The following is a 14,412-nucleotide window of genomic DNA, read 5'->3' as shown; positions in this document are numbered from 1 at the left end:
ATTAATAAAGTAAATTAATTAAATCCAAGCAGACCATATTAGTTATGTTGGTTTTACTTGATGTTTAATGATATGAATTAATTATATCTAACACAACTCAGTTTAGTGGAAATAGTTGAGATAACTGGATTAAGTAAATCCAATTAATTATTTTTTTTAGCATAGAGTCCAGCTGCAGCAGTGCAGTCTCTGTGCAGCTGGACTGAGGGGGGTTTTTGTACACCTACTAAACACTGTGGGAACACTTCACCAACACTACTGAAATAATGGTGACTGTGACAGTAATAATCTCCTGCATCTTCAGTCTGGACATTACTGATGGTCAGAGTGAAGTCAGATCCGGATCCACTACCACTGAAACGAGCTGGAATACCTGACTGTCTACTGGTAGCCCAGTAGATCAGGAGTTTACAAGCTTCTCCAGGTTTCTGCTGATACCAGGATAGACGGTTATTGTTATATACTGCAGGGCTGGTTCTACAGCTGATGGTAACTGAGTCTCCTGGAGAAACAGTTTTCACTGCAGGAGTCTGAGTCACAGTCACCTGACCACTGGATCCTGAGAAAGTAAAAGAAAAAAAGAATGAAAATATTAAAAGAAATATTGTATGAAACGTAAAATACAACAAAATGTACATCAAACAGGACAGAAATTAATTTACACAAAGTTAAATGAATGAGTGACCTTGAGTCCAGAGGGTGAGCGTCCAGATGAAGATGGAGACCAAAGTCATGGTTGCTGTGGGTGAAGTTTGTGGGGCAGCAGCTCTCAGTCATGAAGTGTTAAACTCACAGGACTATAAACACTAGCAGAGCACTGAAGCATGGGCTGATCATGCAAAGTGGAGCCTCTATTAGAAGTGAAATATTCCCTTTAATGTCCAGCAGAGGGCGCTCTCTTATTGTGCAGTTCTATCTGTCTCTGCCTTTCATTTGAGGGTCTCTGCAGCTACGACTGCCACCCAGTCTGTCTGGATCAGGGCTGGAGGACTTTCTGGTGGAGGAAACAATGAAAACAGTAAGAACCTTTTCATCTATTACTTTTAGAAGAACTTTTATCTAGAACATTTTCTACCAATTTAAAACTGTATATTTAGTGTTTAGGAAGTTCAGTGTGTCTGTTGTGTAAATTCTAAAGGACCAAGCGAGTCCTCAGTTTAGATATTTCACTGCTTATAAAATAATCCTTGTTGGGAATAAAAGGCAGAACGTGTGCAGATCTACAGTGTGTAGTTTATTCCATTATTAGATGATTGTAGAACCCATTAATATTGTACTATAGGTCAGAAATAGTGCGTGTAGAGGCTGAAGAGAGCGGCGTGTTTAGAGCAGGAGGTTTTTGTACAGCCAGTAAACCAGTTTGTATCACTGTGGTGGACTTTTGGTGGAGGAACCAAACTGTCAGTTGGAAGTAAGTCCACTTTTCCTCCTTATTCAAAAGGAATCTTTTATTAAAATGATTATGGATCAACAGTACAGACGTACTTGATGTTCTTCTAAATCAGTTCTGATCCAAATTTGAATGTATTTCATTAGAACTTGGCTGAAGTGTGGCGAGCGTGGAGCTTTAGGCTTTACCACGAGCTCCTGTTTCTGAACTGGATTTCTTTTCTTTAAAACACTAATATTTCCTAAAGGTTTCCTGTGAAGTGTTCAGTAATGACATTTCTTTAAAAAGATCAGATGTAGAGCTGGATTGTAGTGTCAGTGTTGGGCTCCATTACAGCAGTTCTGTCTCCATCTGGAAGCCACAATGTGGAGGTTATTATGAGCAGCGTTTTCTGCTCTAAAGCTTTGAAGCCATAGTACATGGAGACTGCAGCTCCATTTATTTAGGGATTATTTATTGTTTTGGAGGAAATAAAATCATGTTCCATTTCAAATTTCCCATCACAGGATGTGCAGAATGTCCGAGTTTTACTGAGTGAAATTCAGTAATATTTTCTAATGTAAATGGAAATGAAGTGCAGCTATGAATGTGATTGGAAATATGAGTTTGTGTGTGAAACGGTTGAGTTTAAGGTTGTAATTAGAGTTTGGTTTTTAATGCATCACTGAACTCAGTTGTGCTCTGTTAGAAATAAGGGAAATGAAACTGTGTGTGTGTCCTAGGTGTGGCCGCGCCCACCCTCACGGTCCTGCCCCCCTCCAGCGTGGAGCTGCAGCAGGGGAAGGCCACACTCATGTGTTTGGCCAACAAGGGCTTCCCCTCAGACTGGAGGCTGAGCTGGAAGGTGGACGGGAGCAGCTGGAGCTCGGGGGTTAGCCAGAGCCCCGGGCTTCTGCAGAAGGACGACGGCCTCTACAGCTGGAGCAGCACCCTGACCCTCCAGGAGGACCAGTGGCTAAAGAAGACAGTGACCTGTGAGGCCACCAAGGACTCCCAGCCTCCTGTCAGCCAAACCCTGAGGAGAGAGCAATGCACTGGGCAGTGAGCGTCCACGCGTGTGTTGGAGCTGCTAGAGCTCCTCTTGATCTTCAGTGAGCTCAAACATGGCTCTGCTTAATGCTCTGATCTTCATCTCATCACTTCATCATCACAATAAAGAGTTTCAGTATTAATATCTACAGTCTTTCATTGTTTATTATGTTATTTTCCTGTTTTTTCAAGCAAAGAATAAACATTTAAACAGCTCTTTGATCTGTAATTCACTGGAATCAAGTTTGTTTATTTCTCTTCTAAAAATAAAGCTTGTAGATTTGATTAACTGCAGTGTTTCCACTTTTGTGTCATGATTTTTTGAGGTTTTATTGTAAAGATTTTAATGATGACACAATTATTTATTTTTCAAAAAGTCATACCAAACAAGATTATAGTCCATAACACTTTCCATTATTAGAAAATAAATGAACCAATACAAACTCAGAAAAATAACAAATATACAAATAAAACCATAAACAAGTCGTTATCAGGATAACAGATCAACTCTGTCCCAATAAAATCAAATCTTTATTCAGTTTTGTATAAATGTAATGTTTCTGATTCAGAGACTCTAAAGAACTCTTGACTCTATCAGCCACTTTCATTAACCTGAAAACTCTGATGCATCACACTGTTGTCCACCCAACCAGGCACTATTTGTTTTAATAAAATTGTGTTTTTAATAGTAATAAGTTTCATTTTTATAGCGCCTTCCCCACAAGGTTGGTTTATATATAAAAATTATTGAAATTCAGAGAAAAGCAAATCACTGAGAAACAGGCAGATTTTGATTTGTGTCTTAAAGACCGAGACAAATGTGAGATCATGCAGACTTTGAGGAAGTGAGTTTCAAAGTTCTGGACCTGTTACAATGAACCACTGTCTGAGGATGATCTGAACAGGGGTAAAGAAAGCAGTACCAGAAGACCTGAGTGTACGAGCTGGTGTGTAGAGATACTCATAAACACACTAATCAGCATTTCTGCATCACTGCTACTGAGCATGAGACGGACCCTGGAAATGTTATAGAGGAGACTGAAGGTGGTTTAATCAGTGAGCTGATATGATAATCAATAGAAAGTGATAAATTAAATCCGTCACCTAGATCAAAAACAGGTTCTGAGGGTTTTACATGAACTCCGTCAATGTTAAAGCTCATATCAGAGTGAGTGCAAGTAAATATTTTGGGGGTAATTAGGACATCAGTCTCATCAGAGTTAAGCATGAGGAAATTACAGCTCTCACAACTTGTAATATCCCAACAGACAGTTAGAGAGGGAGGGGGCAAGAGATTAGAGGAGTTGAAGCTGATTTATATCTGTTTCTCATTCACATAACAAAGAAAACTGAGTCCATGCTGATGAATTATATGGCCCTGTGAAAGTGTGTAAATTATAAAGAGTAGGGGGCCAAGGACAGAACCCTGGGGAACCCCTTGAGCAACATGAGAGACATTTTCTAGTAGTTTAGCAGTGAAAGGGAGTTTCGAATTTGGTCTGACATTATTTAAATTTGTTGAATCTGAACCAGATTTCTTCATGACCGGCACAACTGCAGCAGGTTTTAGTTGGAACAGGACAATTCCAGACATTCAAGATTACTCAGGTGAGAAATAGGAGTAGAGATAACTGGAAGACTTTTGTTGGTATGGCACTGGACGGATTTAACTGGTATGTTGTGATCTCTGAAATAAACTCCTGAAAAGGTTATTTGTAGAAGCAATTTTATTATGCAGAAACAGGAGAAGTTCCTCAGATAGCTCAGCAGAGCCAGAAACATTAGATGCAGGGGGTTAATGTGTTTGTTAACTGTGGTAAAGAGTGACAGAGGCCTGAAATGAACACTGCTGAATATAGAAGACATGTGGTGTGAAGGTTTCTTCTAAAGCTGATGAAGGTGGCAGCCTACTGCTCTCTTGACCTGGAGCTCAGGAGTGGAACAAGGACAGGAGTGAGAAGAGGGTAAAAGCCAGGTCTTCAAGGAGGCATGAGCTTCAGAAGCTTTAAAGAGAGAGTAACTGTAATTTGAGAGCATCTCTACTGGATAGCATTAATTAATAGAGTAAAGAGGAAAGGAAGATTGCATGGAGATAGAAAAGGGCAGAGGATCAACCGACTGAAGGTCATGATAGGATATTGTGGTTTCTGTCTTAGATTAAGTGGAGAAAACCTAAAACTGAATTCAAGCAAATGATCAGAGACACCACACTTGGAACCAGAAACACCAACATCATTCAGACCAGAGAAAGAAACTAAATCAAGTATGTGATCATGAGAGTAATGAGATCTACATCCTGAGTTAAATTAAAGCATTCAAACATGTTAAAGTGAGTAAATGTGAAGAAAAGCTAGATTTGCAGCATCTTCACCTGCTCTCTTCTCCAGGGTCTCCACCTCTATTGAAGAGAAGAATCGCATCATCTGCAAATGTCTTTTCTCATGACTGCACTGAATGGAGTGTTTGGGGATGTATCTCCTCACAGTACTGAGTTCATAAAGGCACAACTCTTTTAGTGGTAACACTTTAAATCATTAGTCTGTGCTTTATAAATGAAATGCTTGGTTTTAGTAAATGTGATTATTCAGTAATCAGCTCCACTCATATGTTCAACAGTGGACTGCGCTGAAAGTTAAAGAACCAACACTGATTCAGATCATGATGACCAGCTGGTCTGAGGTCAGTGAGATTCTCCTGGATGAAGACATTCACAGGTTTTAATTAGATGTTTCAACTGTTTCTATGACACTTCATCTGAGAGTAGTTAGATTAGGAGTTATGAAAGTTCTAGTTGTTCCACTGTAGAAAGAGGAACCAGTAAATGTTCTCCAGTGCTAGAACGCATTAGTGCTGCTGCATAGTTTCCAGTTCTTTTGAGTTCAGTCTGAGTTCTTTACTGTGATGAATGGTGATGGTCAGTGTTGTTAGAGAGGGAGTTCAGCTGGAGATTCAGTGCAGTGCTGTGTGTTGATCTTGAGGGAGTTTGGCTGAATGAAGCTGAACATCTGGTGAAAGTGCTGCTCTATTCTGGGAGAAAGAGGACGACTCAGGCCTGTTCATGCAGATCTGAGTTCCACCCCACTGCTCTCTCTCTCTCTCTCTCTCTCTCTCTCTCTCTCTCTCTCTCTCTCTCTCTCTCTCTGACTGTTTACTGCTTAAAATTGCTTGTTTGTGTTCAGCTGGGTGGGCTGTGGGGGGCTGGTTTCACTTCTTCCTTTAGTGCTGCTGATGACCATCAGTGTGTCAGTCAAATAATAACCTGTTTTATTTCTACTGCACCTTTATTAAACTCAAAGCAGGTAACAGTGAAACAGAACAAGTGCAGAAACAAACAGAAAGAGCTCTAACATACAGGAGAAAAGCATCAGCTCCATCTGAATGAACATGTAAAGGGAGGTAAAGCACTGAGTGAACAGGGGGGTTTGAGTTGTGTGTTAAAGACAGAGATAGAGGGGAGTTCCAGAGGTTTGGAGCTGTTCCACTAAATTCTCTCCCACTGACTGAGGACAGTCTGATTCACTCTAATCAGACCAGCTCCACAAGACCTGAGTGTCCCAGCTGGCGTGTAGAGATGGAGGAGGTCAGTAAGGTATGAAGGTCAAGGCCATGTATGTCTGTGAAGGTCATGAGCAGCAGCCTGTATTGACCACACAAAGGGGCAGATAAGCAGTGCAGGTTATGGAGAGCAGGTGTGATGAGGGCAGAGTGCTTAGTGTGAGTGAGGACTCCAGCTGCTGAGTTCTGAACAGACTGGTATTTAGGGAGGAGTTTAACTGGGAGTCCACTAAGAAGGTCATTACAGTAATGAAGGTGGAACTGATAAAGATCTAATCTACATTTCTGCAGCACTGCTGATAATCATGGGGCGGAGTCTGGAGATATGAGGAAGGTGGTGGAAGACAGTCTGGATCATTGAGATAATATGGGATTCAGAAGTGAGTGAGGAATCAAATATGACACCATGATCATGAAGAGTTTGGGAGGGTTTTATTTGAACTCATCAACGTCTAAAATTATTTCAGAGAGGGAGCTGACAAAAGTATTAGGGGCAGATATTAATGTATCAGTCTTTTCTCTGTTGAATTCAAAGAAACTCTCACCCAAATATTGATATCACAGATAAAGATGGTTAGAGGGGGGGGCTTGTGGAGAGGGGTCGTGGGTGGCTCATATACATTTGTGTATCATCAGTGCAACAATAAAAAACTGAGTCAATACTGAAATAAACATATACATTAAGAAGAGAAGGTGGCCCAGAACACAACCCTGGGGTACACCGTGAGCAACAGGAGCAGTGGAAGATTTGTGTTGTTTTATAGTCTTCACCAGAGATGGGCACTTATTAGTTATATTTACTCAATTACATATACTAAGTAAAATAATGACAGATTTGTACTCTCCTGAGTATTTTCATATCATAATGCATGTACTTTTACTGAAGTATATTAATGAGTAAACTACTTTTTACTGAGTTATACTTTGCCATTAATATTTACTAATTCCTTTGTGTTTAATTTGAGAATATTTTATTGTGGTCAACATCAGTGGTACTTTATTTTGGGTGGTCCTTTTAGATAAAATAAACAACAGACACTTACTAACATATCAGCAACGTGTCAATCATGGAAGAGCAGTGAATACATTGAGTAGATTATCAAGAGACTTTTGATTCACTGTGTAAGTAAAAATAGTTTATAATCTGCTGAATTCAGTTGTTTTTCCCTTTATTTGTTGTCCAAGTTTATATGTGTAGGTGTTTAATCTGAGAGGAACTGAACATTAACAGGTTTAATACAGACACTCAACACCCTCAACAAGCAGTAACAGACACACTGACATTATTCTGTACCTGGAGCTTCACCAGATTAGGCTTGAGTTATGGTTTGGGTTAGAATCAGAGCCAGAGTGAGAGTTAGGATTAGGGCTAGGGTGAGGGTTAGAATTAGGAAAGGAGTTGAGGTTAAGGTTAGGATTAGGGCCAGTGTGAGGGTTAGGATTAGGTTTGGAGTTGAGGTTAAGGTTAGGATTAGGGCCAGGGTGAGGGTTAGAATTAGGTTTGGAGTTGAGGTTACGGTTAGGGTTAGGATTAGGGCTAGGGTGAGGGTTAGAATTAGGAAAGGAGTTGAGGTTACGGTTAGGGTTAGGATTAGGGCTAGGGTGAGGGTTAGAATTAGGTTTGGAGTTGAGGTTAAGGTTAGGATTAGGGCTAGGTTGAGGTTTAAGATTAGGTTCTGAGTTGAGGTTAAGGTTAGGATTAGGGCCAGGGTGAGGGTTAGAATTAGGCTTGGGGCTAAGTTTAAGGTTAGGATTAGGGCCAGGGTGAGGGGAAGTAATAGGTTTGGAGTTGAGGTTAAGTTTAGGATTAGGGCCAGGGTGAGGGTTAGGATTAGGTTTGGAGTTGAGGTTAATGTTAAGATTAGGGCCAGGGTGAGGGTTAGGATTAGGTTTGGAGTTGAGGTTAAGGTTAGGATTAGGGCCAGGGTGAGGGTTAGAATTAGGTTTGGAGTTGAGGTTAAGGTTAGGATTAGGGCTATGGTGAGGGTTAGAATTAGGTTTGGAGTTGAGGTTAAGGTTAGGATTAGGGCCAGGGTGAGGGTTAGGATTAGGTTTGGAGTTGAGGTTAAGGTTAGGATTAGGGCCAGGGTGAGGGTTAGAATTAGGTGTGGAGTTGAGGATAAGGTTAGGATTAGGACCAGGGTGAGGGTCAGGGTTTGCTTAATGTTAGTACTGGTTTAAGTCTACATCATGTAGCATATCACCAATACACCTAGTTAATTTAACACTGCTGACAGAGCAAAAACATCCATTTCATAATCTGTCCAGATCCTTATAATAAACTTTAGAATAAATGAGACTGGAGCTGAACTCTACAGCTAGTTCCAGACCTGTGGAGATCAGGAAATAAACCCCTAAAATCACAAAGCATTTCCAGTCTAATGAACAGAAGAACAAACTCCATCTAAAGTCCTGATTTCCACAGAGTGTGTTATTGTGTGTGTCCATCCTCCCCCTCAGCACCTGCAGTAGAGTCCAGCTGCAGCAGTGCAGTCTCTGTGCAGCTGGACTGAGGGGGGTTTTTGTACACCTACTAAACACTGTGGGAACACCCAGCTACCACTGATACTGTGTGCACTCTGACAGTAATAATCTCCTGTATCTTCAGTCTGGACATTACTGATGGTCAGAGTGAAGTCAGATCCAGATCCACTGCCACTGAAACGAGCTGGAACTCCTGACTGTCTACTGGTAGCGTAGTAGATCAGGAGTTTAGGAGCTTCTCCAGGTTTCTGCTTATACCAGGAGATACAACCAGGTGAACAGCCAGATGGTGAAATGCTGGTTCTACAGCTGATGGTAACTGAGTCTCCTGGAGAAACAGTTTTCACTGCAGGAGTCTGAGTCACAGTCACCTGACCACTGGATCCTAATGAATAAATAAATAAATAAATAAATAAATAAATAACAGAAATAGTTCATTTCAACACAAACATAGACATTTAAGGTTCATACTTTACATAATGAGTTTTACAAAAAGAAATCAGTACATTTACCTTGAGTCCAGAGGGTGAGCGTCCAGATGAAGATGGAGACCAAAGTCATGGTTGCTGTGGGTGAAGTTTGTGGGGCAGCAGCTCTCAGTCATGAAGTGTTAAACTCACAGGACTATAAACACTAGCAGAGCACTGAAGCGTGGGCTGATCATGCAAAGTGGAGCCTCTATGGAAATCATCTTTCTAACAACACTGAGTAAAGATGATCATATTTATCTGATCTTGTTTGATCAGATGTTTCTGCTCAGGGTGGAATCTGATGTTTAAAGTGCTGCTTTTTATAGAGATGTGGGAAATGAAATCTCTTCTGATTCCCACCAGAGTTTTCTGAAAGAAGACAGAATGATTTGAGCGTTATATGACATTTCACTCCCCCACATGATCCTTATGGCATTAAGTGGAGAGGAAAAATAAGGGGGTCTCAGAGGTTTGTGGAGGTCAGTAGCGGAGACTATTGCTGGGAGCTACTTCAGCTCAGCCAGGCTTTTCTAATTCTAGAGAGATTAGAAGTGAAATATCCCCTTTAATGTCCAGCAGAGGGCGCTCTCTTATTGTGCAGTTCTAACTGTCTCTGCCTTTCATTTGAGGGTCTCTGCAGCTACGACTGCCACCCAGTCTGTCTGGATCTGGGCTGGAGGACTTTCTGGTGGAGGAAACAATGAAAACAGTAAGAACCTTTTCATCTAAAACTTTTAGAAGAACTTTTATCTAGAACATTTTCTACCAATTTAAAACTGTATATTTAGTCTTTAGGAAGTTCAGTTTGTCTGTTGTGTAAATTCTAAAGGACCAAGCGAGTCCTCAGTTTAGATATTTCACTGCTTATAAAATAATCCTTGTTGGGAATAAAAGGCAGAACGTGTGCAGATCTCCAGTGTGTAGTTTATTCCATTATTAGATGATTGTAGAACCCATTAATATTGTATTATAGGTCAGAAATAGTGCGTGTAGAGGCTGAAGAGAGCGGCGTGTTTAGAGCAGGAGGTTTTTGTACAGCCAGTAAACCAGTTTGTATCACTGTGGTACACTTTTGGTGGAGGAACCAAACTGTCAGTTGGAAGTAAGTCCACTTTTCCTCCTTATTCAAAAGGAATGTTTTATTAAAATGATTATGGATCAACAGTACAGACGTACTTGATGTTCTTCTAAATCACTTCTGATCCAAATTTGAATGTATTTCATTAGAACTTGGCTGAAGTGTGGCGAGCGTGGAGCTTTAGGCTTTACCACGAGCTCCTGTTTCTGAACTGGATTTCTTTTCTTTAAAACACTAATATTTCCTAAAGGTTTCCTGTGAAGTGTTCAGTAATGACATTTCTTTAAAAAGATCAGATGTAGAGCTGGATTGTAGTGTCAGTGTTGGGCTCCATTACAGCAGTTCTGTCTCCATCTGGAAGCCACAATGTGGAGGTTATTATGAGCGGCGTTTTCTGCTCTAAAGCTTTGAAGCCATAATACATGGAGACTGCAGCTCCATTTATTTAGGGATTATTTATTGTTCTGGAGGAAATAAAATCATGTTCCATTTCAAATTTCCCATCACAGGATGTGCAGAATGTCCGAGCTTTACTGAGTGAAATTCAGTAATATTTTCTAATGAAAATGGAAATGAAGTGCAGCTATGAATGTGATTGGAAATATGAGTTTGTGTGTGAAACGGTTGAGTTTAAGGTTGTAATTAGAGTTTGGTTTTTAATGCATCACTGAACTCAGTTGTGTTCTGTTAGAAATAAGGGAAATGAAACTGTGTGTGTGTCCTAGGTGTGGCCGCGCCCACCCTCACGGTCCTGCCCCCCTCCAGCGTGGAGCTGCAGCAGGGGAAGGCCACACTCGTGTGTTTGGCCAACAAGGGCTTCCCCTCAGACTGGAGGCTGAGCTGGAAGGTGGACGGGAGCAGCTGGAGCTCGGGGGTTAGCCAGACCCCCGGGCTTCTGCAGAAGGACGACGGCCTCTACAGCTGGAGCAGCACCCTGACCCTCCAGGAGGACCAGTGGCTACAGAAGACAGTGACCTGTGAAGCCACCAAGGACTCCCAGCGTCCTGTCAGCCAAACCCTGAGGAGAGAGCAATGCACTGGGCAGTGAGCGTCCACGCGTGTGTTGGAGCTGCTAGAGCTCCTCTTCATTTTCAGTGAGCTCAAACATGGCTCTGCTTAATGCTCTGATCTTCATCATCACTTCATCATCACAATAAAATCTTCAGTATTAATATCTACAGTCTTTCATTGTTTATTGTGTTGTTCTCTTTCTTTATTTCTTTTATTGTTTCCAGCATCAATAAACATGTAAACATTTCTTTGATCTGTAATTTACTGGACTCAAGTTTGTTTATTTCTCTTCTAAAAATAAAGCTTATAGATTTGATTAACTGCAGTGTTTCCTTTTTTGTGTCATGATTTTTTGAGGTTTTATTGTAAAAATGTTAATGATGACACAATTATTTATTTTTCAAAAAGTCATAAGAAAGAAGATTATAGTCCATAAAACTTCCCATCTTTAGAAAATGAATAAACCAATACAAACTCACAAAAATAACAAATATAAAAATAAAACCAAAAAGAAGTTGTTACATGGACAACAGTTCAACTCGGTCCCAATAAAATCAAACGTTTATTCAGTTTTGTATAAATGTAATGTTTCTGATTCAGAGACTCTAAAGAACTCTTGACTCTATCAGCCACTTTCATTAACCTGAAAACACTGATGCATCACACTGTTGTCCACCAGGCACTGTTTGTTTTAATGAAATTGTGTTTTTAATAGTAAAAAGTTTCATTTTTATAGCGCCTTCCCCACAAGTTTGGTTTAAGTATAAACATTATAAATGAAATTTAGTGAAAAGCAAATCACTGAGAAACAGGCAGGTTTTGATTTGTGTCTTAAAGGCCGCGACAAATGTGAGATCATGGAGACTTTGAGGAAGTGAGTTTCAAAGTTCTGGAGACAAACTCAAAGTGAAAAGAGACTTTTATTCTATTTAAACAGGAGATTCATTTAATCCCCTCATTATCAGCTGCAGATCATGATGATCAGCTGGTCTGAGGTCAGTGAGGTTCTCCTGGATAAAGACATTCACAGGTTTTAATGAGAGGTTTGAACTGTTTCTATGACACTTCATCTGATGGTAGCTAGATTAGGAGTTAGGAAAGTTCTAGTTGTTCCACTGTGGAAAGAGGAACCAGTAAATGTTCTCCAGTGCTAGAACGCCTTAGTGCTGCTGCATAGTTTCCAGTTCTTTTGAGCTCAGTCTGATCATCACTTCACCATCACAATAAAGAGCTTCAGTATTAATATCTACAGTCTTTCATTGTTTATTGTGTTATTTTCTTTATACTAAACCAGCAACAATAAACATCTAAACATTTCTTTGATGGTTAATTTACTGGAAACATGTTTGTTCATTTCTTTAATAAATAAAGCATTTGGTTTAGCAGAACTGCAGCGTTTCATCTTTTACATTGTGAGTTTGGAGGATCTATCAGAGTAAAAATCATGAAGAAACACAGTTATTAAGGTCATAAATTTATTTGTAGTTTATTATTTCCAATGTCAGAGATTAAAAAAAATGATTAAAAAAGACGAAAAATTCAATAAGACAATATTTCTCTATTGGGTAAAATAAGATCTCTAGATTCAGAAATTAATTGTTTTAACCAATCATATTAAATGTTAACAGTTTATAAAATGTTCCATTTCTATAAAAAGGAAAAATAATCAAACAAATAAACAATCAGATAAATAAATACATAAATAGCTCCACATTCAGTCTCTTCACTATAATCACATTATTATTAAATCCTCCTTCATTTTTGTCTGAATGTAATGTTTCTGATTCAGAGACTCTAAAGACCTGCAGAATCTACCAGCAGCGTTCATTAACCTGAACACACTGATCCCTCACACTGTTTCCCACACAATCAGACATTTACTCGTTCCGTTTATTTAGGTTCTTTATGTGTTATGAATTTCTTAAAGTGAGTGTCTGTGATGACGGGTTAAAATCCCAGCATCCTCTCAGGCCTGCTTTCTTAGAACACCTGAAATTTCTCCGTCTCTATTAAAGTTTATGTTATTATATTATAGAGAATCTGTTTTACACACGAATGTGACGGATATTTTCTCTTACATGTTTGTTTAAATTCTCACGATTCAAAGTGTTTCTCACAGTGTTTTAACAGCGTTAGTCTGAACTTAAAGCCTATGGGTCTCCTGTAGATTACATACCATGTCTCTGCTGTTGACATGAATTGACCGGGATTTAAGCTGAAAACACATTTTGGTCTTTAAAACTGACAAATTAACTCAGTTTAGTGTAAAAGTTTGAAGTGTGCAGTCACTGGTGGACAGAGCAGTGTAGACTGCTGTGAGAGCAGATTACTATGAGTGGCTCAGTCATATTTAATCTGATGAAGATGATGAATCATCAGTGATTGTTGGGGGGACAGCAGACCCTCATAGTACAGTCAGCCCTTTAGGTTTGAGCCTGAGAGAAATGAAGCTGTGCCTGAAAACCACAAAGATCAGACCAAGGAAAGATCAGTACCAGTAATTTCTATGAAGTAAACTGTCATAACTCAGCCAGGAAATCACTGATTTTAACTCCAGATCATTGTGAAATGAGGGGCTATGAGCCGAAATTCATTTCAATTTTAATGAAGCATCGTGCAGCTGGTGAGTGAAGCGAGATTTACAGATGTGACTACTGTGACTAATTCATGTTTATATCTGAATTATCTGTTATAAATTATTCATAAATGATTTCCAACATTAACTCCTTAAATGTCCAGGCTTCTTAGATAGTGAGGCTTATGATTCAGTAACTGCAGGGATTCCAGTGCAAACTGGTTGAGCTATTCTGAGGTTATAGGAGTGTGTAATAAAACTTTGGGCCTGCCGGTGGTCCTGGCTGGTGGTCCTGGCCATTTAAGTGGTCAAGTTTCACCTCAGTGCAATAGAACATTCCCAGTTAAGTCATGAAATCCTCTGACACTTCCCTAAATCACTGGTTTCCACCTAAATGAGACGGACGAGATTTTATGGAATAACACTTTTAGTCCTGATCAAACCAGCCAGCTGAATGTGTAACAGTGTTAGACACAAAGAGCTTGAAGTCCCCACCAGTTCTTCAAGCTCACTCCTGTTAACACAGGACAGATGGAGTTGTTCTGCGGTCACCTGCTACCAGTCAGTCAGTACCTATTATCTGACCCCTGCCCACCATGTGGACGTTCATTCAGAATGTTCTGTCTTCTGTTTGGGTCTTTGAGCTTCTGAATGGCTGGTTTATGATTCCTCTGGTTGTCTTCATCCATCTTGTAGCTGGTCGTTCTCCTCGTCTTTTACCCTCAACTGTCCTACAGTTAAATGTTCTCTTTCCACTGAACTGTTCTTCTCAGAAAGTGTTTAAACTGTGATCTTCAGTTTGGGTATCTGGGCTGTGAGA

The 14,412-nt window shown here is 40.0% G+C and overlaps 2 gene segments (V, D, J or C); one reads left to right on the top strand and one right to left on the bottom strand.

Annotated features, from left to right (window-relative positions):
• Window positions 1-2,550, top strand: part of LOC108417027 — an 83,148-nt gene extending 80,598 nt beyond the window's left edge. The window contains 2 exon segments of the V gene segment in view: window positions 1,378-1,411; window positions 2,113-2,550. Of these exon segments, the coding sequence occupies window positions 1,378-1,411; window positions 2,113-2,435 (357 nt within the window).
• Window positions 1-14,412, bottom strand: part of LOC119264363 — an 84,775-nt gene that overhangs the window by 31,165 nt on the left and 39,198 nt on the right.

The sequence above is a fragment of the Pygocentrus nattereri genome, chromosome 11 (genome assembly GCF_015220715.1).
Source record: "Pygocentrus nattereri isolate fPygNat1 chromosome 11, fPygNat1.pri, whole genome shotgun sequence".
Taxonomy (NCBI): Eukaryota; Metazoa; Chordata; class Actinopteri; order Characiformes; family Serrasalmidae; genus Pygocentrus; species Pygocentrus nattereri.
The sequence above is the reverse complement of the archived record's forward strand: the minus strand, read 5'-3'. Positions and strand labels throughout refer to the sequence as shown.